Here is a 26,794-nt window from a genome sequence, read left to right as displayed (position 1 = left end):
CTCCTGTCAGTTGGTATGATATGAGTTTCAAGTTTTCCTAAGTAAACTGGATTTTTTTTTTTTTAAATAATTGAAACCATAAAAGTTGAAGTATTCCTTAAAATTGGTTAGGTGAATTAGCAGTTATTGCACTTGCATTTTACAGGTGCTACACATGAACTGAGATAACAAAATAAAGAGAACCAGAGGGAGATGTCTTGGGCATAGCTCCGGATACATGGAGACAGACATCCCTGGGGAAGGAGAGTTGCAAAAAGGCATCAAAATGGAGTTCACTGAACTAGCGTTTAAAGCTTTTGGAAAGTGTCTTTTTTTTAGCAAGACTTTAAAGCCAATTATACTCACAGAATATGTTTTATGTTTGTCTTGAGGATAAAGATAGCAAGATTTCATTATTTATCTGCCTCATAGCTCAGGTTAGTCTCTGAGCATGCAGGTCTCTGGCCCTGTGCTAGACAAGAGGTGACAGATCCCTCTCTGTTGACAGGAGAGCGGGAAGAGCACCTTCCCCTCAGTGCTGGCTGTGAGCTGGAGAAAGGGCAGTGAGGCATTCCTCCTTGAAAGCATGAGACACTATATTCCCCAACTGTCAGAGACTATTCATAACAGGGAAGAAAAAACAAAACAAAACCATGCTAAAGTGGCTAAAGTAGAGAAAATCCTGGAAAATAGGTTAGACAGTATTTAAGCACAACTTTTCCCTGCAGAGAGGGCTTGTGTTAGATCCTAAGCTCCAGAAATGGAGGAAAAATAAACACAGCTTTTGGAATTAACCTGGCAAAATGGAGTTAGCTTCTGCCTGTCACAGGCCCGCACGGTGGAGATTGTCTTCATGCAGACAGCTGGCTCCCTCTTTCCCCCAAATGGCTCTTTCATTCTCTTTTGAAGATCATCCCCTAATCAATATATCTGTCCGACGCAGCAGGCCTCCAGTGCTCTTGAGTTAGAAAAGACAGGAATTTTATTGCTAATACAGCAACATCAGTTTCTAGACAAGCAAAATCTGTCTGCAAGAAGGCAGAGGAGTACAGGAAGCCCCCAGCCTACCTGCCCTGAGCTCAGCTGCTGTGCTTTTCAGTAAAAACAGACATTTGGAAAACAGAAAGGAACAAGTAAGATCCTGGTCCTGCAAATACTGGTCAGGTTTCTGACATGCTTAAACTTTCACACATGCCTTTGTTTACAGTAATGGAACTTAAAATTAACTCCTTTGTATTACTTTTTGTGTGGTTTTTATACAGTGCTGATGAGGAGCTCAATCTCTGCATCAAACAAAGGTGTACAGAGCCATTAGGTACAAGAACTCCAGCAGATGGTTGTAGTGGTCCTCAGTGGATATTCCCCGGAGGTCTCCAGTCAGTCCATCTGAGTTCAGGTTCATCCCTTAGTTGTTAAATAATGCCCCTCAGGGTCTTCAAGTTAATTCTGTCAGCATAAGTTCTTTGTTTACACAATTATTCTGGATCTATTTGTTCTTTGCTTTAGTGGTATGTAATCATGTAAAGTGCATATAAGATGCCGCCATTTTTCTTTCACTCCTTTTGCCCAGGTGCAGAGACTCTACAGAACACTGGGCAAGTTCAGCTGGTTATGTAGGAGTCAGCTAAAATGGCCTCCATTTATGGGCCTACCTACTGCATAAAGGGAAAAATTCCTCATGCGGTGTTAAAACATGCACGTAACAAACCTGCGCCAAACCCTGCGCTCAGCCACACTGAGGGAACGTGAGGAAAGCACCGAGGGGGAATTACTCCTGATATGAAAAAGGCTCTTAAGAGGACAGAGCGTGGGCTCCTCTGCTGCAGCTATACACAACACAGCCCCATTTCTTTCAGGTACCATGCTGGAAGGAAATGTTATTCACTGCTAGGCCTGAGGAGGAAATCTCTTCTTTACACAAAATGGGACCCCAATCTCATTTTGGGCCTCTGTGCAATCTTATTTTGGGCCTACTAATCAAACCCAGCGGTAGAGACTGGCTTACAGTTGAAAGGCTTCACACCAAAAAGCACAGAAAAAAAGTATATTTTTTTAAAGAAAAAGGTGAATTGATGGTGAGATATGGGAGTACAGACACAGCTTTTGAGGCCCACTGACCACTTCCACCACAAAAATGCAACCTGGGAGTCTGGCCCACTTATTTAATCTCTGTGCCAATCTATTCACATTCTGCCCTAAAACACCTGGTGTGATTACAGGGTGGTAGTGGTGGCCCTGGGGTGCTGGCCCGTGACTGGCACGGCAGATTTTGCAGAAGAGATGTGACTAATTTATTTTTTTGGTCATATGGTGCCCATACAGCTGTAAACAAGTGTGATTACATTTTGACATGGCTGGGAACTAAATTCATGAGGAACTAAATAACAAATTTGTCTTCCAACTGCCAGCTTAGACTGAAAGCAACACTGAAATTATGTATATTTTTCCAATTGTTTGTAATAGTCTATGATCCTGCAAACATGATGCACATCTGTTGAACTTTATTCTGATGTGTAGGCCCATCGATTTCAGTCAGGGACTCATAGGTACGCATTGGCCAGAATGTTTTTATGGCTGGGATCCGTGTGGGTTAAGCTCTCGCTTTCAAGAGAGGCAACCCTAGCTGTGTTGATACAATTGGTATGAAGTGCAAATTGCCACAAAACTAGAAAATATCACCAAGGACATTCACCTGTGTCTTCCTGTGCCAGTTTATATGCATACTGATGTAGTTTTCCTGCAAAAAGCATTACGGTTAGGGATTTAAAATTGATTACTTTTCTGTTTACTTCTGATTACAATTTTTACTTGTATTTTTCTCTTCTTTTTTTGGATGCCCTTCAGAAATTTGCAATTAAAGTTGAAAAACACGCTTTACTAAGAGGCAGAAACACGAGAGCTTAGTTTTTGGCGTTCTGATGAGAGGTTTTATAAGGAGAAGAAAATCACCATCGTCATAGCCATTAACGTTCTGATTTTGGAGCAGTGGAAACGTAAGTGAAGATTTATTTTTGAAAAGTCTCGCTTTGGTTGGTGACATAGTAATTTACAAATACTTATCTCCTAAATTTAGCAATGCCATGTCTCCATGTGTGTATTTACATTATTAGTTGTCTTTAGGCCCACATTTCCTGTGGTCAGCGTAGGTAGGAAGTCACTCCTTTATCCTTGTGTACCACCATTAGAAGGGGTGGCTGCGCGTCCATCTCCCTGCCAAGTGCTGCCCCAGCAGGCAGAGCGTGAAAATTGAGAATTGCCATCGGAACACTGCCAGAATTGGAGTGATTGGGAAAAGAAGGGCAGCACAGGGGCAGCTTGAGCCCTCTTTGTCGTTCACAGAAAGCCCGTGGGCCTCATGGCCCCATGTATGTCCAAGGGACACAGGAGGAGGCCGAGGGCAAGGGAGGCCCCGGCCTGCCACCGCCCCGTGTGGATGGCTGGCTTCCTCGGAGAGGTGTGAGCAGTGAGGAATTTGTTTTCTTTTTTTTTTTTTTTTTAACCAAGGAGCGTTTCAGGAGCGCTGCCCGCATGGGAGGGTGCAGGGAGCACCCCGAGGAGCGGGGCGGCAGTGGTGCAGCCAGCTGATGTAATGCTGCTGCCGCCGCAGGAGCGGGCTTCACGTGTCTCCAGTGCGCAGCTATGCGCTCGGGGCACCCGAGAGAAGTCGGGCACATCTACGTGTATTATCTACATATGTATATATATATATCTAAAATGTACACACACACACGCAGACACACACACACACATGTGCTGTTTTCGCCGCCGTCGCGCAGTGGCGGCCGCCCCCGCAGAGCCGGGCCGCTCCGGGAGGAGCCCGCGAGTCCCCGCGGGGGTCCGCAGGCCCCAGCCCGGGGCTCTCGGAGGGTCCGCCCCCCCCCTCCGGCCCGGCCCCGGCTCGCTGCCGCCGCCGGCCGCGCCCCCGGCCCCGGCCTCGGCCCCCTCCCCGGCGGCGGCGGCGGCGCGGGGCGGCCCGTCTGCTCGGGCAGCGCCGAGCCTGCGCACTCGGCGCCCGGGCGGGCACGGCGGCCGCGGGGCGAGGAGCGGCGGCGGCGGCGCGGGGCGGGCCGGGCCAGGTGCTGCGAGGCGGGGGAGCGCGGAGCGACCCTGCGCGGGGGCGGCGGCGGCGGCGGAGGAGGCCGGGCCGCCATGCGCCGTGCCGCGGGCCGGGCTCGCCATCCTGCGGCGTAGCGGCGGGACGCGGCTCGGCTTTCCGCCCGTGATGTCCCCCGGGCAACAGGGGAAGGCGACTCACTCGAGGGCTGCGGCAGAGGCCTAGTGCGGCCAGCGCCGCTCCGCGTCCCCGCCGCCGCCGCGCCCCCATGGCCGAGGAGCAGCAGCCGGAGGGGCAGCCGCCGCGGCGGCTCGCCGGCACCCCCGCGCCCGGCGGGGCCCTGCCGGCCCTGGTGCCGGGGCTGCAGGGCGGCGAGGCCAGCGCGCTGCAGCACAAGATCCGCAGCTCCATCTGGTAAGGGCCGGGCCCCGCCGCCGCCCGGGTCGGCTGCGCCCCGGGCCGCGCTCGGGTACTCGGGGGGAGCGGAGTGGGGTGTGAGGGGGGCGGGGGGGGCCGCGCGGGCGCGGCCCCTTTGTGCTGGGAAGCGCGGAGCTGCGCGCGGAGCTGCCTGCGGCCCCCCCCCCCCCATGGGGCTGCGCCCCTAGACGCGCACCGCGGGCGGCCGTGCGGAAAACACGCGTGGTCGCGGGCAGGTGCGCTGGTTACGCGGCCGGAGGCTCATGGCTGTTGCCGTGCCTGGCGCTGGTTATTTTCCAGGAATGAGGCAGCCGCCCGTGTGCCGGGGGTGGGTGCGCGGCGCTGCCCGCTTGCGCTCAGCGGTAATGGTCGTTACGGAGCGGCTCTGGTCAGACGGATGGGTACAATCTCACCTGCGGAAGGCATTTTAATTAGTCGGCGTCTTAGGCGGCCCCTCTGGTTTTACGTCTGTGTTTTTGAACGTTCACACGAGACCCCCAGCACGGAGTGTTGATGCAGCAGGGAATGCAGAGCGTTGCAGTAAGGGTGCATTTTCCCAGCCGCCCTGTAAACCTCTGTTCTTCCGAGTTTCCAGTCTGGCAGTTGAAATGCAATTTTGGCTGAAACTTGTGACGATGGTTTGCAAGTTCCTGCACAGGAATCCAGTTTGTTGTTGGTTTTGGTTTTCTTTTTTTTCTAAAAATTAAAACAGTACTCACAATAAACCAACGTTTTACTGAAGAATATTTATTTTGTGTGCTTTTGGGGGAAAAAAAAGGTGTTTACCTTGCCCTGCAAATAAATATTTTTTTTTTTTAAATAATATCTGCCAGAGGCTGTCACCAGCAGCATTTGTATTTTATGTATGTTTTTAAAAGCTACTTTTGGCTGAGGGGACTGATAAAGTATTGTGAAAGTTGAGAGTTGGAAATATAGGTTACTCATATATAATGTTTTCCTTTATATACACCATATATATTGATATACATATACTAATAAAAACATACTGATCTAGCTTGCATATTCCTTCATACTGTAGTTAGGTTTATGGTGTGAATTGATGTAGTTGGAAAAGAAAGAATCGAAATATAATTTTACCTTCAGATTCTCTTATTGTATGGTATACTGAAATTGCATTTATTGTTTGGTTGCTCTTTGTTTGTTTTTAATTTAAACAGTAAATAATAATTTACTGTCCTTAATCCACACTTGCTACCTTTTGTTTTGTTTTTTTTCTGCAATGTGACCTAGAGAAGGAATGTGAGCTGCAAAATTTCCTGTCTGTTTAGATCATGAAATCTTCACACCCTCCTAATTTATTATGGTATTTAGTGATGGCCTTTTTATATTTTCTTCTATTTCCATGAATGTGCTGTTTGGAAATGAGCCTCACAGGGCATGTTTACATTGCATTCAGATTAGGTATCACGTCCAAGTTGAAGACAAAATGGCTACTAAGAAAAACCTCTGCTTTTATTATGGGCTTTCTTTTCAAGGAAAGAGAGTGCATATGTTAGGCTTTTAAATGAAGGCTGCTTATTTGATTCAGGTAAACTTGATGAATTGCCCAAGCCCACCTTTGGTACAAAGGAATGCAGCGTTTTGCCCGGCCTAAGTGGCTCGCCTGGTGCCATGTGCCTGTGACCAGCAGAGGCTTTGCCAGCACCTTGCAGCCCTGTCTCCTGGTACTTCCACAGACATTCCTCACCTCCGCGCCAGGATTCCTCCTGGCTACCTGCTCCTGCACCAGGCTGGGACTTCCCTGCTGCTTTGAGGCAGCATCTGTTCCCTGCGGGTTATGCTGTTGAAATGCAGTATTTGAAGATAAGGTTATTTTTTATAAGAAAGCCTTTTCCTTGGTATCTTCAAATCTTTTGTCTGGACCACTATAGATTCTGTGTTTCTGTATTGTGATCAAGCAGTCTTCCTTTGAGGCTGGAGTTTATTGTTAATTTGCATCTTCATGTGGATGTGGTGCTTGTTTTTGAGCAGCAAGGATGAGGAGCATTGCCAGGGAAGTCGTGCATGCTGCACTTGGAGTAAACAGTGGAAAGTCTCCTTCTGTAGTTGCAGTCTCAGATCGGCTGTTCTGTTCAGTGGGTGCTGGATGCTGGTGACAGAAACAGTGGGAGAGGTTGTGGAAGGCTGCTTGTGAAAATGGCAGTGCTCTGTTCTTAACAGAACTAGGTGTAACATGCAGAAGAGAGCTTCCTCTTTTCTGCCTTTCCTCCTCTTCCTCCCTTCTTGCCCTGCTCTGCCAGTTGTGTGTGCTGGCAGGTTGGCATGTTCAATTTCTCCTTTGCTTCCCAAAGGGTTTAGCACATCTAAATTAGTACTCTTCTGTATTGTTTCCTCTCCACCTCTTTTCTCCTACATGCTTGTGCATAGTGGATGGATCTTTTTAGTTGGTTGTGTGTGTTTTTTGTTGTGGTTTTTTTTTAAAAAAAAGGTTTCAGTCTTCAAATTGTGTCGTCAATGAAAATAGCAAAATATAGCAGCTACTCAAATACTGGACTTGAGGATCACAAACAAGTCTGTGCTTGTCCTTCCACTGTACAGACAAATATAAATATAGTGTGTGATGTAGGCCTCGAGTGCGACAATGAGTTATTCATTATCTCAACTCATACTTAATTTATTCTGTTTATTAAATTAAAACATAGTTTGACAAAAGTAGCTCAAGCAATTGAGAACATGTGGAGTCCCTTAAAATGAAACAATAGGTTAGGTCCTGCTGGTTAAAATTGCAGGCACGGTCAACATATGTACTGGAAACTTAAAAATGTGCTTGCTAGGAGTCCAGTCTGTGTTTTGGGGGTTTTTTGGGGTTTTCTTGCATTTAAAGTGACCATTAGTTTGGACTGAGGAGGGGAAGATAAGAGTTACTTAGCTGTCCTTAAAAACAAGTCAGGAAGTATTTATTTGCATTACAACATCACATACAGGTATTTAATTTCTGTTTGGTCACAATAGTTAAAGTCCATCGCTGTCTAACTGTATCTTTTTCTTGTCTGCCCCACTTGAACACATCTAGCAAAGTGGTGTCCGTTTTTGTTTTGTGTTGTGTATGTGAACTGCTGGGGCAGTTGGATGTGTTCTTACAGTGTTGATGAAACAGGCAGAAATAATATTAGATGTCTTTTCCCATTGATGGATTAGAGGTCTAGATGGGGAGAACATGTCTTTGGGAGCCCAGCCTGGCTGATTAGTGTCAGGTTGGGCGGGTTTGTAAATTGCCCAGGTCTTCGCTGGACACTGGGCCTTAATCTGCCTGTTTTTATTTCTCTTTAGATTCATTAAAGCTTTCATATATATTAATAGCTTTTTGTCCAGACGTTAGAGCCCGAGGCGGGAAAACCTCCCTAGTCAGCTGTCTGAGCATATAGACTAATGGGGTTTCAATTATTTTCTTCGGGTGAGGGTACTGTATTACCAAATGTGTTTTATTTGTATATGATATTTCTGTAGCCAAACATATGGTGGTGAAGACAGAGTCTGCTCATTATTACATTAAGTTGCCAAAGAATATCCTATAGCTGAAGACAGCCAGTGATGTACGTATGTAAAAGCAGTGTGGCACAAGGATTTAGATGTGGAGATGACCAAGGGAGGAAAGGTGTTGGCTGAGGGTCTGCTCTGGCTGGTGTGAAAGAAAAAGACTAACACTTTTAAGCTATTTAATCCTTCCACTCACTGTATTAATCTAAAATCCAGTCCGTAGCTGTGAACAGTGAAGGAACGGACGGGTTTGTTTTCTTGTTCACTGTTGCGAATAACCGGTGATGATTCTTCAATCAGTACTTGTTTACTGTTGTAAATAGTAATCTGGTGCTCGCATCTGTGCGCGGGTTGGCCCCAGCTTCTTTCACCTTGCCTGCATCTCAGCTCTTTTTGTCCTAAAGGCATCTGTTAGGTTTGAATATAATAATTCTGCTGAAGAGATTAATTTCTCTCCTCCCCCCCTCCTCCTCCAATATCTCGTGTGTAAACCAAGCTGAGGACCAGGCGGCATGGAGTGGCAAACACAAAAGCATTGCTTTTGCAGCCATTTCAGTTGGACGTGGGTGTGGGTTTCAGATCCATAATTTTTGTCCTCAAATTGCTCTTCTAGCTAGAAGTTGTATTGGAAAACCGCATGAGCTAGGCTGGGCAGTGCCAAAATTATATGTCCTAAGGCCCAGTTTGTCTCATGTTGAAGGGGGAGTAGGAGGTGAATTGTGCGCTTGTTAGTTTTGGCCTCTTGGTATCATGCTAGAAAACCAGATTAGCTGATTATAACATCAATATTTTCTAATCTTTGGAAGGCTCCGTTCTTTCTTACAACTTACATCATTCCCGTTCCCTACTGCAATTGCATCCATCACTCCTCATTAGGCATTGTCAGCAAGTGTGGATCATCACTTAGCTGTTGGCAGAGCAAATGTTCTGCAATTTGGGAAATGCCATTGAGATTTTTCATAATAGGAATTGCTACTTATTTGTATGATCAGGTCATCAGAAAAAATTATTGACAGTCTTGATATTTTTAATAAAATACCAGGCAATGAAGCAATGAAGCTCAAGGGGTATGTGTTTCAGGCTCTTTGCAAATACAGGTGAAAACACCTCTTTGGTAGTTCTCTTCTGCAGTTGAAATTCCTGTAACACCCTTTATTTTTTTAAAACACAGATTTCTTGAGTCAGGTTGGATTAATCTGCATTTGCTCTTTTTTTAATTCTCTGTAGCTCAGGAGAAGGAGGCAGGGAATAAGAACAAAGAAGAACCCCAAAACAGAAAGCCTCCATATTTTGTTAAAAGGTCTGTCAGAATTGAGTGGAGAACTTAATATATCCTGTAACTGATTACAGACTCTTTGTGGTTATTCTGTGCCCCCCACCCAAAATGCTCCAGCCACCATTCCTTCCTTCATCCTGGTTAATTCATCGATGGAGGTGGGAGACAACACTTACAATTCATCAATAAAAGATTACTAACTATTGTGAGGAAGAGCTAATAATTATCACTGACAGGCATACAGGCTGCGCTCATTTCACTAAATATGTGTAACATCAGAATTGTGTTTACCTCCTTTGAAAAAGTACTTTGAGCCCCTCAGCTACAAGAGGCTGTGTAGAACTACAAAAATTTCTTGTCACTAACCAGTTTTCCCTGGCTTTATGGTTCCATTGTTTACAGGTGATGGTGAGACTTGCTTGTCCTGAACATATTTCCCAATATGGTGTATAAGCAGTCAAATGCATAGGAAAAAATTGAGCTGTGGACCATGTTTTAGAGTAGTTCTTGATGATTTCAAGGAAGGTCAGCCTTCCTTGGGCAAAGCATTTAGCAGCATGTCATTCTCCTTCACACTCTGCTTCCCCAAATGGATAGGAACAGAAAGTGGAATTTATTTCATTTGACTTCCATCTGTTTCTGTATGAGTTGGTCAAGGTTAGCTACTTCTTAGCCATTGTGGAGAAAAATGCACTTCTGAGTTGAGGGCCATCTCCTTGGGAAGACATTTCCATAAAACAATCCATCCGATCACTTGATGTGCCTATTTCTCTTTGACTGTAAACAAATTTTAAACTGTGTGCCAGGGTGTAACCATCTGTGGTGCAGATCTCTTGAATTGCGCGAAATAAATCCTACACCATTTGTCACTTTTTCAATCTGACTTCTTTTCCTGGAGGATGGTCACTCCATCCCCTCGTAGGTTGTTTTGGAGATCTTCCATTCCCTCGAACGAGGTCCAGGTACGCCCTTTATCTATTACTGCACATTCTTGTATGGAGGAAACCCTCCTTTTGGAGGGAGCCCCCCACCCAGAAGAATTTCTTCTCCCCAAAGTGGCTTAAAAAAAGCATTTAGTATTCTCTGCTGCAGTGCATCCCCTTGCTATTGGGAAAGCCTTCCTCCATGCTGCTGACTGCCGGGAGCGGGCAGGTCAGCGGCACGCAGCAGGCAGTGCCAGATCAGCGTGGGAGGAGAAGCAACTTTCCAAAACGGGGCACGGCCACCACGGTGGTGGAGTTTCTAGGTCAGCAGGTGTGGAAGCCAATTTGGTCTGCAGGCATTTTTACAAGGTTAGAAAATAAACCTGAATAAAATGAATGCTGACCTTTATGTAACCTTTTGAGAATGGAGTTGAGGTTTTATTGAATATCCTGGCTCCGAGTTGGATGGAATAGCTTTGCAGAAAAAAGATCTTTGTAAATCTGCTTTTAGGAAGAGTGGATTTTTCAGTCTTGCTTGTGGGTGTTTGTCTTTGTTTCTTGAAACAATAGGATCTAATAAAGTGTATGGGGGGAAAACAATATTCAAGTAATATAAAAGATTTGGCTAAGTTTTACTGCTGTTCATTTAAAATGCATAGGAGTGCATTAAATTGTTGACTTCACAACATCAGACATATGCAATTCCTTGTTTCATAAACATTTTACTTTCCACCGCAGGAGTTCCCTTCATTGAAGCAAGTCAGATGGTGTGACGTTGTGATTCAGAGCAGCATTTCTAATTAGTTCTTAATAAGCACAGAATTGCAGGACTGTCATCCCAGGCCTCCGTAGCTGGGTTGCTTGCCATTTGGGGCAGTTCTGTTTGATTTGCATGTCTCTGTATGCTGTTGGCGAGTTGAAATCTAGATCTCTATCTGGAATTTGGATTTCACATTTTCATCCTCAAATTTTCTGTATGCCATATAAATTAATCAGAAATAATACTGTAACTGGGTGAGATGACAGTACTGCTTGGGTTTGAGTGATCAGATTTACACTGAAGCACTGATTAATCTTTTAATTAATTGGGGCTTGGGGTGGTTTTGTTAGTCTTTTTGTGTGTGTGTGTGTAGTTTTGAGAGCAGGGGTTGAGCTTAATGTTTTTATACAGATCCCATAACTTATGTATGTTCCCTTCTCTTGTTACTCCACTCTGCTGCTTGCCAAACAGAAGTATTTGGAGAAGGGCCAGAGCTGCAAAATTCAGATCAGGATCCAAATTTGGATTTTTGGTTCAAGTCTTTCTAATAGCTAATATTACAAAGCCTCACATATAAATAAGGAACTTCTTATTTTTAAACTGCAAAGAGGAAATGTAGGTAGCTTTCTAGCTTGCCTCTGGAGCAGTCCAGGTAGAATGTTGGATTGTATGTTTGAAAAGTTATCAGGCGATTCAAAAGGTAAATTAAATAGATGAAAATGCAGTGCTTTGTCACCCAGAAAGAGCCCAGCCAGAAGGCCAGCATGAGTTGGTACTTTCAAGCGAGTGAGAAGAATCCCCTAAACACATCAAAAAAAATTCTGAAAGTGCTGGGGTATTCTGTTCTGTTCCCTCAGATCTTTGGGAATTTTGAGGGTTTGGTTTGTTCTAAATGGAGTTAGCCAGTATCTCAATTTTAATGCTTTCTTGATTTAATGGAAAAAGGATTATCTGTCATCAAGTAGGATGCTTGTTATCGGCTGCTGTGCCATCAACAGGCTTTCAGTAAGCTGCCAAGTGTTTTCTGTTGTTGAATGTTTAATCATTAAGACAGTGGAAAAAACACTAAAAACTTCCTGAATATTTTCCCTGTTGCTTGTTTTTAATTGCTTGTGGTTGCTGCAGTGACATTGTACCAGTCAAAGGGTGAGGAGGCCGGGTTTTGCTGCGGGTGGGACCAGGGGTGGGGATGGTGTCTGTGAGTGGGACTTGCACCCTGGGAGTCCTGGTGGCAGGGCTCTGGTGGGTGGCAGGCCTGCCAGCTCTCCTTTTGGACCTGCTCAGTACCGCACCCAGTAAGTGGTCTAGTCTTGATCTGTTGCTCAGGCTAGATGAGCTGTTATCTTTTTCTAACTATGACCTGTAAATGCACTGCACGGTGCAGTGCATGGCAGTTGTGGAGGTGGGGGATGTGTCTGTGGACGGGGGTTTCTCGGGGCGTACCTGTGCTTCTCCAGCACGACGGGTCCTGCCTAGCTTTTCCCTGGAGCTGGCTGGGGATGGTATCGCTTAACGATTGTCAGGTACTTCAAGTTTGGGAAGAAAATCTTATTCCTGGGAAGAACTCGTTTATTAAATGAGGCGTATTTGTCTCTCTCCCGGAGAGGAGATTTGTGGTTAAATGTCAAGAGTCGTGATTTATGGCTGTCCTTTTTGATGGATGGTCTCACAGGCATGGAGGCAATCTGTATTTCTTAGTCAAAAATTTCCTAAGTGCCATTATAAGGTTGTTGGGACTCCTGCCAGTGAAAAAGTTGGATTGCGCTGGGCAGCAGGAATTACAGTTCATTACTTTGCCTATAAAGCAGTGAATTAAATTGTTTTTAAAGCTGTCAGCAATACAAACAGACTGTTGGAACTTTCTCTTAGTATGAGGTTGCCTGGAAGTGTCTGCCTCGAGCATCCCCCGGACAAACAAGAATTAGCTTGTGAGCAAGTTGTGCTGAATAGTAGGATGGGCAGTTTGTTCTGCTGCATTTTCCTTGGCTTTTTTTTTTTTTGCCCTTGTTTAGAAGTCACCTGAAAATATTTGGGAGTAGTCTTTGTGACTTCAGTTAAAATACTTCTGGGTGCTTTCTCCCTTCCTTTTCAGAACTGTTACCGTATTAAAATAGTTACTCAGTACCACAAGCGGTAACTATTTGAAGGCCTGTAAATTAAGAAGATTTAATGTTTATTTAATATTTTTTAGTGCATGGAATTTTAAGTCCTTTTTTAATCTGCTTTGTAAAATAGTGACAACTCCCTCCTCCAGAACTATGTGCTGGTTTTATTCCTAATTCGGTGAAGGAAAGTACTCAAAAGGCTTGGATGCGTATTAAGCTGGGGGAAGAACTGGGCAAGGTGGTGCTGGATGCCATATGAGTGCCATGTCTGGAGGCAGTCTGAAACTGGGACTTGAGGCTTCTGCTTTGGGGCTGGACATCCTCTGGCAGGACTGGTGGTGGTGGTTTGCAGGCGGTAGTTTCTCTGGAAGAGCATGCAGGCAGCAGATGCTGTCGGTGTCCCTGCTGCGCCCTTGAGGGAGGCTCCCTTGCAGGACGGGTACCCTGCTGAAGCGGGCTGTGCTTGTTGGTACTGAAACAGCATCAACTGCCTATGACTGCCATCTCCCATGTTAAGTTCAGATTCAGATGCTTGATGCTTCTTGTAGTGTTTCTCAATGAAAGGTAAATGATCACTCCATGGTCTTTGGGCTGATGATACAGAAGTCGGTAGCTGCAGGTGAGGTGCCTGTGAGGCCGGCTGGCTGGTGTTCAGCCCTTGTCTGAAAGCTGCAGCTCTTTTTGCGGCAGTGGGACTGTCTGAAGCAAAGGCTAAAAATTGCTTTGAAATGATCTTGCAGGAGTCAGAGACTGTGCCACAGGAACCTTTTATTCAAGCTCTGACAAAGTATAGTATTTCTTTCATTAAGGGTACATAGAAAGTTTGCTGATTTTTCTTTATAGTTTGATTTTATTGTTTTTTTTTATTAAGCCTGTTAGCATTATATGTGTTGAGCTCTGTTAGGGCCTACAGTTGATATTAGTGGTCATGTAAACTAAATAAATTAGTTGATATTTAAAAGACCGTCAAGTTACTGTCAGTAATCAGAAGCTGCACACCTGGAACTACAGTTTGCTGTAGAGCTAAGCCAGCTTTTGGCTCCAGGAACCTATTCTGCAGAATTACCTTCATTATGCCTGATTCCAATGGTATAATTCAATGATTAACTCCTAAAAAGTTGAGAAATGAATTGGCAGCTGAGAGAAAAGTGAATTTGCCTCTTCCATTCAACAAGTGAATGAAGTGGGATTGACAAATCTAGTTTTTAAAATATAGAAAGGGATATTTTGAACAGAAACGATTGGTGGTATTTAACAGCTAGAGATAGCTTACTGAGTCAAATAAAAAAATCCCAAGTAATCAACAAATGTGCTGAAAACGTAAGAAAAACTTTTTACAGCAATTTGGAAATGCTGGTTTGTGGGTGTTTAATTGCATTGGGCAAAAGTTTGTCTAAATGCAGTTTATAGTGAAATTTCAGTTAAAAATTAGTCTTGTAAATTATTATTTTATCATGCAAAAAATGCTAAAATGCTGACCCTGAAGATTTGGTAACCTATATAATTAAGTCCATGAAGATAGTCAGGCAGCTATCTCTTATCGATTATTTCTGAGTAGAAACTAGGTGTCTGATTACTTTGTAGATACATGCTTGGATGTACACAATGAGTAATCCATTTTCCTGGTTAATAACAGCTAAAAAAATGGTGATATTCTTGATCTTTCAGGCTGAGAATAAAAGTGAAACAAGATAATTTTTCTGTGTTGTTTGGTACCAATAAGTTTAAGCAGTCCCCGTATAGGTTTCATTGCACATATCCCCATCTTTTTCTTACTAGGAGCTTACTTCTCTTGAAGGAATTATGAATGTGAGGTTAATGTACCATCATGGTTTGTACATTCAAGTTGGTGAAACTTGTAGCTTAATTGAAAAAACTTAGATTGTGTGTACAGTGGTTCGGTGTGTGGAAGCCCTCTCTGAACACTTAGACACGCATGTATGTCCTGGGATGTTGTCAATCAATAGCCACAGATGTTCAGGGTGAAAATAGTTATAATGGGTGTTTGCAGTGGAGAACCTAGTAATTGTTGTCACTTCACAGTAATTCTTGCCACTTCAGAGGAGTTCTTAGTTACCACTGAATACTTTAAATACCAGTAGCTTTGTGGCAAATTAGGCCCAGTGTAGGATCAGGAGATAGCCTGAGTATGTTGCATTCTTCTGGAAGAGATGGTCCTTCCTAAATTCCTCAAAGTCAGAAACGTGAGCTGCAGCTTTGGCTTGATTAGTTCAGCTGCTCAGTAAGGGAGTGGCAAAGCAACATACAGCTCACCTTGAAAATTGAAATCAAACTGTTACTCAGGAAAAGACATTTTCATTCCCTAATGCAGACATCTACCCTCCCACTGGCATGTTTACGCATGATGTGGTTCACAGGAATGAAAATCCAGACTGATCAATTCTGTAGTGCCCTTAGACGGTGTCTCATTCTGGAAGGATCCATCAGACAAGTAATTGTGGGTAACATTAGTGTGAGGCTTTTACAGAAGCATAGTTCAGTAAATTGTTAGATGCTGAAAGATGTTAGCCAGTTACGTGCTGCAGCCTACAGGTGAATTTCAACAGTGCGGTTATCTCAGGAATATTGCTTTAGTAGCTTAATTCTCTGGTGCTATGATTTTTGCAAAGTCAGAAGTTTAATGTAGCTTTTCTGCAATCTGTTCTAGACTTAATCAAGGATGGCCTTTTCTGTTTCTGACTACTTTACTAAGCTGTGGTGTAACTTTGCAGTTCCCTTGGATGTTTGACGTGAGCATACTAGGAACAACAAATCCGTGCAGGTGTTCTGCATATTGTCTTAGTAGGGTGCTAAACTCAGTGCATGGCTGTGGCTTCAGTACTTTGTACTAGGACGGACAGATCACGTGCCCTCTGATGTTTTCAAAAGAAAACCAATGCAATATGAAAACTTTTAAAATAGATATCAAAATGCTCATGGACAATGCCATGCCTGCAAAGCAGGTATGTTACTTGAGAGGAAAATGACCAAGTTCTCAGTTTTTTGGGTCCAGTTGCCCCACAGTTCCCTACAGAAGTCAGATGTGGTGGCAGAGCCAGGTGTAGCAGTCTGCCTGCAGCAAATGGGATGCATACATCGTCGTCTTGTTTTGAGGAGACTGAGTACTGAACCCTGAAGTTGTGGGGCTGTTCGTAATTTCCATTCATAAATTAGATTTTAGAGGAACAAAATAATCTGATAGACTTGCTTGTTCATTCATCACGGCTGCAGAGGCAGCCTTGCAGTGAAGGAGCCAGTGGGTGGAGTGAAGGTGACTGAGTGAATGATGCTCATCTGCCCTACACTTGTAGTTTATGCAACACTGGCAGTGGAGTGTCTGTTCTGGTGCTGTGAAGCTGTACAGGCCTGATGGATGCCTCAGCCCGAGAGCTAGTAAACGTCATCTTGGGTCGGAGCAAGCAGTCCTGCAGTGCAGGCTCTAAGATGCTTGTTTGACACAGTTAAGCTACCACCTAGGAGTGAGTGCAGTTGTGTTCAAATCCAGCTTTGTAGGTGCAAACTGAAATAGATGCATGCAGGTACGAACTTACGTGACTCTAACTTAATTAAATTTTGTGCAGCTTTAATTTAAACAAGTGTAGCTTACAGGTTTAGACAAGCTCTTGAGTCTGCAAGTAAACTAAAGTTCACCTGGGTTGCAGGCTAGGGGAACTCAAACTTTCCAAACTAAATCCTTGAAAATTGGAGTAGCATGTGTTTAACTTTTCTGAAGATCCTAGGTTAGGGGTTAAAACCATTTTAAAAGATTCCATTAGGATTATTTTTTTTTACCCCCAGAAACAGAGGGTGGAAAACTGATGGGTTATAGTGCTTTAGTATTTGGTGAACTGACCTTTGAGGTAGGCAAGAGACTGCTGGCTACTTGCAACTTTTTATCTGTAGAGACTTTCCTGTGCCTGGAGTGGGTCAGAGCCGGTAACCCAGGGCACAGGTGGCAAGCCTGAAGGATGGAGGCCTGAAAGAACCTGTGGCAGCTGAACAAGGAGGAAGAATTTTTTGAGATGGAGGTTGTATGGCTGTCACTATCAGGCAGCAGTGCTGTGTTGATCCTGCATACAGTCAGCTTTTAAATTTTCACTTCTACAAAAAAGTCAAGAACAGGAGTAGGATTATGGGATGGATGTCCCAGTGAGCAGTGTGGCACAGGTCAGGGAGAGAAGTTGCCTTTCTTGTGGCAGTGAAGCCATGCCCATCTAGCATGGAAGAAGTGACACTTTTAGTAGGCAAACGCTTGGAGAGTGCATTACTCAGCATAGGGGAACCTAAGAGATTGCATGGATTGCATTCCCTGGGAGTTACCAGGGTCAGCACTCGGTTAGAGGTTCCTCAAGTGGAAAAGAGGGTGTGGAGGAGCTGGGTGGTGGACAGTCATGAGAGCGAGGGGAGCAAGGAGGAGGAGGAATTCAGATGGGCAGAGATCAGGGCAGGAGTGACGGTAATGGAATATTGCAAGCAGCATCGGGAGAAGGGGGCTAGGTAAAAGTTGGGTTTGTTTGCAGAAAGACAGTCCGATGCCTATGGGTGAGCTGTTCAGTGTGGAGGGGAGAGATGGATGTCTGTGGCATGGAGGGGGACAAAGCATGTGTTGGGGAAGCCCTGTGGGTTAAGCTGAAGCTCCTCAGTGCAGCCTCTCTAAAGGGCTTAACCAGCCTCAGTGCAGCCCTTGAAATGTTTCTCTGCTTCCTCGGGTGTATGAGGCCCCGGGTAGCATTGAGGTGGTAGCATGGTGTGAACGCTGGGGCTCTTTTCCTGGCTGACAACAGGACACCTGCAGCTGCAGGTTTTGGAGAGGGGACGGCTGCATGGGGTGTCTGAGTACTGGCTTGTCTTGGTGGGACTTGAGCAGTGTGTGGGGCTCAGCGCTGGGCTTGGCAGTGCAGGAGCGTCTGGTCCACTCTGCAGGCTGGTGCTTGCTCAGAGTAAAGCCACGAAGGATAGGACAAGGTTATGGCACTGCTCCCTGGGTACCCCATTAATAGGGTAATGAAGAAGTACAACCAGTAGCAAACCTGTTTGTTAACAGAAAATAACAAGGATAGCTGTGGATCATGGAAAGGTTGAAGGGAATAATGAGAAATAAAGAAGAAACAACACACCTTTTATCAGCAGGCTTAAGTCTGCCATCCAGGCACCTGTGCCAGTGTTGGGAAATGTGTATGGTAGGAAGGCATTGCTGTAGAGCTGCTAACACTGGAAGCTTTTACATTGGATTCAGCTGAGCTTTGTGTAACTGTGTACAATAAAGATAGCCCTGTACAGATTTGTACATTTATGGGTGTGTATTAAATGTAAGCAGAGTGTAGAACCATTCCTGTTTTCTCATATGAGTGTTGTTTCCCATTGCTGTGAGCCCTCTGTAGCCACCCTTTCTCAAGGGCAAGGCAGCAGAGGACCAGGTCTGTGCCTTGTGGCAGGCTGAGATGCACAGTGAGGTGCTGCCTTCCTCCTCCTTGTCTTGTTGGCTCTGCAGACATGGAAGTGAAACAATTTTGGGCACGTGTGTTTTGTTGGTGTGCTTTCTTTTTTTCCTGTGTTTGTTTTTTTTTAAGTGCTGCTGAGGAGTGTCACCCCTTTAGTTTCACTAGGCACCCTTTCTTAGAACCATGTGGAACAAAGGCTTGAGAAAATTCTCGTCATGTCTTATAGCATCTCCAGTTCAGACCCCTTAGAAATACTAGCCTTTAGAAGTAATGTTGTGATTAGGCTTCTGCTGACCATGGCTGAAAATACCACACCAGATATTTTAGCTATCTATAGACTGAATTCAGAAGCAACTAAAGATTGATTTGTTTTTTCATAATTGGTTTTAAAACCAGAAGGCTTTGTTGTGAAATACGTGAGCCGTTGCAATGGATGCTTTGCCGTTTAGCCACAAACCTGCCTATCTGATGATTGTATCCATTCTTTCTGCTTTTAGTGGGACATACTTTAGATTAAGTTCCTACTTGAGCAGTCTTTTTTCATGTCACTTTGAGATCACCCCGTGCTTTTTTGTTTTTAGCCTTTCTAGGCAATTGATCCTTGCAGGCTGATCTTAGAACAATGCCCTGCAGTGCCCCGTGTAGATTGTTAGTAATAAATATAGGATGCAGCTCCTCTGAAGTCATTATCTTCCCACATAATGTGTAGAGGGCATCGCATTCTTGGAATAGAGAGTCCTGGCTGAATATAACAATATGCACTGATTTTAATTCAGAGCAGTGCTGAAAGAACCAGGGTGAGAGCTGTGTAAAAGCATTTTCTTTGTCTCTTCTGAGAGTTCATTAAAGTAACTTGTGGCAAAATAGTGTATTTAAATACACGTGAAAAAACCCCAGGAACTGAAATGACTGTCTTGTTGCTGGAATAGAGCACCTGGCAGTGTATGGTTGTTGCAAGTTGTTCTCAGTTATTTTAAGAATTGTAAAACAAGCCTTTAACGTTGAATACAGCTAATTTTCTTCAGAGAGCTAAAAGAGATGTTTATAGACCTAAATTTCAGACGTAGGTATTCTGATGTCTGCCGGCTAATTATTTCTTGGCAGTTCGTTACAATGGACTACATTTGAGACTTGGGCGTTTCATTAGCAGCCTTATCTTCCTTCTTTGTTCAGCTGTTTGTATAGTTGGCATTATTTACTACTCATAAAATCATCATAGTGTCGGAAGTGGTGAAGGGATTAATTTTTTATCCTATATGAAATATTCTAATTGCATTTATTTTAGTAACAAGTTTTAAAGTCATGTGCTTGACCAATTTTAACCTGCACTAACTTAAAATGTCATGGCAGGCTGAACTGCTTTTTCCAGCACTGTGATGCAACATTGCTCCTCGTGTCTGATGGAAAACTGGTCTGGTTTATTCTCTTCAGCAAGTGGAAGGAGGTAGATGAAGTTGCAGGGAAGATGAAATGGTTGCAGCTCACCCTTGTTGCACTCTTACCGGCTTGCTGTGCTTTTTGCTTCCTTATTTTTCTGAGAAGAGTGGTTTGACTTGGATTGAGGAGGAGTCTGCCTTCAAGCTGAAAGAGCCAATATTTACAAATTGGTGAATACTTGCTTTGTTTACTTTTTGAGGCCTGAGAGTTGGATACTTCTCTACATTTCCAGTGGATGCAATTCCGTGGTGATTTTTATGCTTTCGGGAAATAATACTTCATGTACTTCTGTGATGCAATTACGGACCCTGTAGCTTTTATCTGGAGAAGAATATATCAGCATTTGAGTACTGGAAGATTTAATTTGTCTTGTATTAAATATTTTGCTTCTGTTTGCTTGTGTTTGTGCTAGGTTCAAGTGCCTTGTCTCTGAGGCATGACACTGAATTATCCCCCGGGGAGAGAGGTGCAGGCAGGGAGAGAGCCCCTAGGTGGCATCAGAAGCCACCTGATTTTTGGCTCCTGCATGCCGGAGGGTGAGAGGTGCGGATGGGAGGGAGTCCTGGGCTCTGGGCTGCCAGGGTTGACTTGCGGATGTCCCTGGCTTGGGTGTGCTTTCCTTTCTCAGTATGGGCTAGCAAAAGCTCTTCCGCCATTAGCTGAGCAAGTATATATAGTTGTCATTTCGCTAATTCAAACATGTTTCAACCTTTTGCAGCTCTGCTTTCTAAATATTTAATTGAAATGCTTTTACAGCCATTTTACTTCTTTATCAATGTGAGCCAAGCCAGACAATGTAACATGGCATATGTTAAGATGTTAATTGAGTAGCAGCACACATAGGCGGCTGTTTCATAATTTTCTCCTTAGATGATCCTTGGCTCCAGTTTAACATTTCTTTGTGCTTCTGAATGGAAGGTTATATAAAGATATATTTAGAGCTGTTAGTCTAAGAAAGAGAAGCATTAATTCAGTAAGATTAGGGATTAAGGGCTGAATCCTGCAGGCACCGCTGGGACACAGTGCTTGTCGTGGTAAGGGTGTGATAATAGTACCTTTCTGATAGTACCACTTACTGTAATAGGGTTGGTAATCCTTTTATTGAGTGGTTCCTCACAGCATGAAGAGTAAATAGATTTTTTTTTTTTTTTTAAATGTCACCTGATGTCATCAAAGTTGTAGAATAGATACTGAAATTTTCCAAAAGGATGTGTGGTCAGTTTAATAATGACCCTCTCTATTTTAACATGGCTTTCAGAAAGAAGACTTTGCCAGAACTGTCACTGTTGATATTTAGTAGTGGAGTCTAACTTGCTTTCCTTGGGAGCTAAGTGGGTTTTTGCAAGAGGCAAAAAGGCAGTAGGACACTGCACAAGAAAAAGAGCTCCTGGATGCTATCAACACCCAAATACCTCCTGTGCCTGGGAGACACAGGCCTGGCAAATGCTGCTCACGTGGTATTGCTCCCTATAGAAGCAGCCCTTCAAGACTACCCATAGACCCTGTTGTTACAAACAACCTTTGGAGATTGTATGGGGGAATGATTGATACAGTGGGAAACGAAAGCTTTTCAGACCTGAGTAATTTTTAAAAGGCCATGTGGCCAAAATAATTCTTCCTTGGCAGACAGCTCTAACTGCTGTCTTGGGTATCCTTCTCATACAGAAGGCTTGTTTTCAGATACCTGAGTAAAAATATTGGGGCTGCAGTGTGTTGCCATACAGCATTAGGGGCATACGCGGGGGCTATGGGTGAGCAATTGGGAGGGTTTCCTGTGGCCCTGAACAGCTCCTGCTCCTCTGCCAGAGCTGTGCTGAGTTGTTGCTGGCCTTGTGCTGAACTCTCAAGAGAAAAAACTTGGGTTTTTTTTGGTTTGGTTTTGTTTTTTTCCCCTTCTCCAAAGAAAGCTTATTTTGGAACTCTATAAACCTTCTCTCTCTGTTAGTTGGTTGTCTGAGAGGGTAGGTGGTTTACCATCTGAGATAGTAACTAGTTACAGAATCACAGAATCATCTGGGTTGGAAAGGACCTTGAAGATCATCTAGTCCGACTGTTAACCTAGCACTGACAGTTCCCAACTACACCATATCCCTAAGCGCTATCTTGACCCTGGTTAACAGTGCTAATGATAAATACCTATACACTGGGGTTTTTCTTTCTAGTTGCAACTTTTCTTACTGCATCCTGTATATCCTGTAATAATGTAGCATAATGCATGGGTACTGGAAAGTGGGAGTCCTGCAGTGGGGAACCCTTGCTGTTGGGTCAGGAGTTGTATCCTGTCTTCATGATGTATGGCACAGCTATTAGCAGGGATGGAAAGTGGTTCCTCTTCGTAAATTGCATTACGGTTTGGCAGAAATAATGTTTTCCCTAGGCTGTCCAAAATGTACGAAATGCAGCTACAGAGGCTGTTTTCGGGAGGGTGTTCCAGTTTCTGCAAATATTTGCAGTCTTGGGCTGAAGGGGATACAGAGTATCTGTGGCAACTTCACTGATGGTTTGAAACTTACAATTTAAAAGTGACTCTGGGCTTCCTGGGTTTGACCACCTAGTCAAACCGTTGTGACATTTTGCACAATAAATTGTGGCTCTGCTTGTCCCTTGAATTTTGCTGAACCGGGCTTGTTGCTGTTACTGATATCTTCCTCCATTTGAGGATTGAGTCCACTGCTAGTGCCTGATTGATGAGAGCTGTGTCTCGTGTGACTTTTGGGGCTGGGAGGTCCCTTGCCTGAGCAGAACCGCAGTGTCCTGGCGATGCTGCTGTCCCACTCCTGCCGGGGATGCAAGCGCTTCGTCAGCGTCCTCCTGTGCACAGCGTGTCCCAGGACAGGAGTTGTGCTGCAGCGGGTGGGTGTTCAGACCGTGTGTTTGCTGTGTGCGTGCGCCTGCTCCCCGGTGTTTGTTGTGCTGCTGGCTTTCACAGGGCGTGAGCGAGCTGCAGTTGGAAAGCTGATAAGGGTTAGCTTCAGAGGCTGTGCAGGCTTTGAGAAGGCTTAGAGTTAACTAGGCAGTACCTATTAAGTTTGAGGGCTTTCTTTTACCCCTCCCAACCACCTTCCTCCTTCTGGTCTCACAGGCATAAGGCTTCTCATATCCCTTGTGGTTATATGGCTTCTACTATTTGCAGCATTAAGGAAATACTCGGTGTGCTCAGAGAAACTGAATTCCACCACCTCTTATAATATGACAATCCCAGATTGTTCAGCGTAGTTCAGCTACCTGTTCCTGACAGTAAAGTACTGCTTACTTGCAGGAGTTTGGCAGCATCTGGTTTTATGCTACTTTGAAAAAAATTACATCTCCTTGCCTTCTCCCCTTGCTTTTTTCTCTTCATCTCTCCCTCAGTGCAAAGTAAACCCAGCTGCACACCTGGGGAAAGAACACACTCCTCATTCTGCCCATGCCAAGTCAGGGCTGTTAAAATGGGGCTGTTTTGAGTAGAAATACATAAATAGGTCAGTGAAAGCAGACATGCATACTTTGGCATAAGATGGAAGAGCAGTTTGAGGAAATGCTTTAGTCTGATTTTTCCCCCCCCCCTCCCAGTCCTCCCCAATATGCTTTCAGATTTGTCAACGTGGCTTCAGCATTTAGGAGCTTCAATTACTGCAGCCTTCGAAAGTTACCTTCAAGATTCTCTCAAAGGTCTTGGGCCTAAAGGTTAAGTCAAAAGCTGAGACTGTTAAGATGGGCTGGAGGCTTTCCAGTGAGGCCGTCTGCTGCAGACCGAGAGCAGCCAACTCATGTTCCCTGGGAGGACAGAGGACTAGGGGTCTGCATGAAACACAGGGGCTTTTGCAGGGAGCCACCCTGCTAGGCTTCACTAAACCACAGGCTAAGAAACTGCCTTTTCTCTGTCATTTTACTGATGAGTAGGGACTGGGCTCTTGTATTTGTGTGGCTGATGGTAGTTCGTCAGATGTGAGCAGGTTGATCCAGAGGGGCAGAGTTGTCATTTTGGAGGAGCATTGCTGTAGACAGTAGAAGAGGACTACGTCCCTCCTGAGTCGCTCAGTCTGCCTTAATTTTCAAACAGTCTGCATGGTGGTATTCGCTGAGCAAAAGTTTCATCACTGGTTGTGATAGTGTCACTGATTTTTTTTTTTTTTTTTTTGTCAAAGTTTTGAGATACAGCTTTGTGCTCCCAGGTTCTTGTGATGGTTCAGTATTGTGGTGCAAGCTGGTAAATCCAAGGTAGCTGTAAAAGCAGCCACCTTTGTTAGCACCGGTAAGAGACAGCTACCACCAGAATCAGAAAAGGCACCTTCTTTTACTGGATGAAACTGCTTGAAGTAGCCTGAATTAAGTTTTAGATCAAGTAAGTGAACTAGTTTAACTTCAGGCGGACAGTCAGCATGAAGAGCTACAAAAGAGAGAGTAATGTCAGCTGGGCTTCTAGGTGGGGGGTGAGTCACAGCAAGCCCCCAGGAGCAGCTCTCCAGGAGCAGCAATGCTGGCTCTTGGCTTACGGTATGGTTTCTAAGTTTAGTTTTCCAATGGGCTCAGGTCCCTAATAGATTCAAATGGTTATTTTCATTAGTGAGAACATCTATCACTCCTGCTGGTCTCCTGCAGCTGTTTCTAGACGTGTAGCAAAGCATGTGGGTAGCAGTTTCCAGAAGTTTGAATCAGGCCTTACACAGAGCTGTTTCTGCCTTGCTATTGGGGTTGTTGGTTGCAGTTACTGTAATTGCAGTAATAACTAGGTAAGGGATGTATTTGCCAGGGACAGAAGCAGACTTACTTATTTGTAAATGAAATTTCAGCTTTCAAAACACATCTGTCTTGTTAGTGAGGGAAGTGGGGTGAAATAAACAGGTGGCAAATACATTGTAACTGGGATGGTTGTTCCTTTGCCGCTTGTCCTTTTATCTCCTGATTTGCTGGAGATGCGTCCTGCAGTGTCACCAGATGGAGCTTTTCTGGGCAGTGCTCAGGACCATGAGAAGGTCACTGTCCCAGCACCTTCCCAGTCAAAGGGCTGGTTCCTCAGGGTTGGCGTTGCTTAACTTTGACATGGATCAACTCCACTGGCAGGTAAATAAGAAGCATTTATATCATTAGGTGCAGGCTTTATAGAATCGGGCCATGATAACCTGTGCTCTGATTAGGATGAAAGAAGCCTCAGTTTACCACTACGGAATTTTAATGACATCCTCCCAGTATACTATGGAGCAGGAGATGGGAAAAAATTGCTGTTAAAATAGACATCATGCTTATCCCTGCTGAAGCCATAGGACCTTCGCCCTTTAAAATGTCACATCTGCCTGCAGATTGGAGAACATGAACTTGACTATCCTTTCTGTGCCACCAGTTGACAAAAAGGAAACCTAGAGAAACGGTATTTGCTGGCCTTATTATAGCTCTTCTGCTGCAGCTTCTCGACACTGTTGATTGGTATTCTAGGAGCAGAGGTCACAACTGGAAGAGTCTGAACTAAATTTGTGAGTTTACATTTACTGACTCAGACTGATATTTGGAGATAGAAGGACAGCTCTAGGGATCTCCTGCCCAGCTGCCTCCTGGCAGCTTGCCTCTTTCTCTTTGCAAGAAGAAAATATTAACGCAGATGGGCGTGCTTATGTGCAGCTTGGCAGAACCTAGGAGGATGAGAAACCATGCTGACTGAAGCATGTCCTCCTGAAAAGCCTCGCGCACAATGTCGTCTGCAGGTCTGTAGAGTAGAGACTCTATTTGGACTAAGTTTGTTCTGCCTGTACCCTGCATCACCTTATCCTCCATGCTCCTTTTTTGCATTAATCTGTCATGTGAAGCCATAGAAAAGGTTTAGGTACAAAAATGGGCACATACGCCTGAGCCCTGTTTCCTGCTGCCACGAGCATTGCTTTGTAGGAGAGGCTGTAGATCTGTAACAGCACAGGGATTGTGAGAGCCTGCTAGGGTCAGGAGGCAGTGCGACGACATGGAGTCCAGGGTGAAGGAAGTGCTGCTGGAGCAGCTGTCTGCGTCAGCATGACTTTGGTCAGCTTTGGGTCAGATGCAGTGATAACTTTTAGCAGCAGCAGGTTTCCATACTTGGTGTTCTTTGACCTTTCTAGTAAGGTGGTGGTTCTTGAAGAGTGAGATGACTTCCTTCAGTTGCTATGGTAGATGCGAACATCTTCCCTAAGGCAAGGAAAAACTCTTGTTTGACTGTCCTTAGCATTCCCTGTTCTCACAAATCATCAGCAGCTCTGCTTTGATGCTCCTGAGTGTCCATCCATCTGATTGTCTTTTCCTACACAAAGTCAGCCAAAGTGGATGGATATCTGCTGATGTATCTACTTCAGTGAACTTGTCATATATTCTTACGTGCTGAAATTTTTTATTGTATTCTGTCACTGTAGCATATGCAGTTCTTGTATGGGAAGGGGCATTAGTATTAGCAGCTCCTGCAGAACAGATTTTTAGACCGTCTGATTTCAGAATGAGGTATTGTAACAAGGAGGACAACCAAGTCCAAGCTCTGGCCTCTTTGAGCATCTGATGCAACAGTAGATGCTGGTTCAGTAGCTTTGGTTCCTATCACCACCAGGTACTAGAGCTGTTTGTCTTGCTTGTTTCTTACTTACAATTTTAATATATCTATCAGATGCCTTACTTGGTCTTTCTTTGTATGTACAGGTAGCACCTGTACAAAAGGAAAATAACTGGAAGTCAGACGTTTTGTTGTGTTAACAGGAGATTGAATTATGTTTTATTCTACTAGGAAAAGAATTGCTCCCTGAATTCCAAAAACCGTTGTTTAGTTCTTGTTCAGTACACGTCCAGCAGCAAAGGCCTTTGTTTTTTGCATGTTAAAGCTCCTGCTCCTCTTCAGAGCAATGATAAAATACCTTCAACTAATGCAGTCAGACTGAGCATCTGAAATACGGCAGCCTTAAACACAAAAGCTGCT

General features: G+C 44.5%; 1 protein-coding gene across 1 annotated transcript in view; it reads left to right on the top strand.

Moving 5' to 3' along the window:
• The first annotated feature begins 4,050 nt into the window (after positions 1-4,050).
• Positions 4,051-26,794, top strand: part of RFX7 (regulatory factor X7) — a 53,591-nt gene continuing 30,847 nt past the window's right edge. Inside the window, exon 1 of the mRNA XM_074837237.1 lies at positions 4,051-4,447. Coding sequence (XP_074693338.1) covers positions 4,302-4,447 — 146 coding nt within the window. The 5' untranslated portion in view covers positions 4,051-4,301. The remainder of the gene's footprint in view (positions 4,448-26,794) is intronic.

The sequence above is a fragment of the Strix aluco genome, chromosome 12, assembly GCF_031877795.1.
Source record: "Strix aluco isolate bStrAlu1 chromosome 12, bStrAlu1.hap1, whole genome shotgun sequence".
In the NCBI taxonomy this organism is placed as follows: domain Eukaryota; kingdom Metazoa; phylum Chordata; class Aves; order Strigiformes; family Strigidae; genus Strix; species Strix aluco.
Note: the sequence above shows the minus strand (reverse complement) of the source record. Positions and strands in the feature narration are given on the sequence as shown.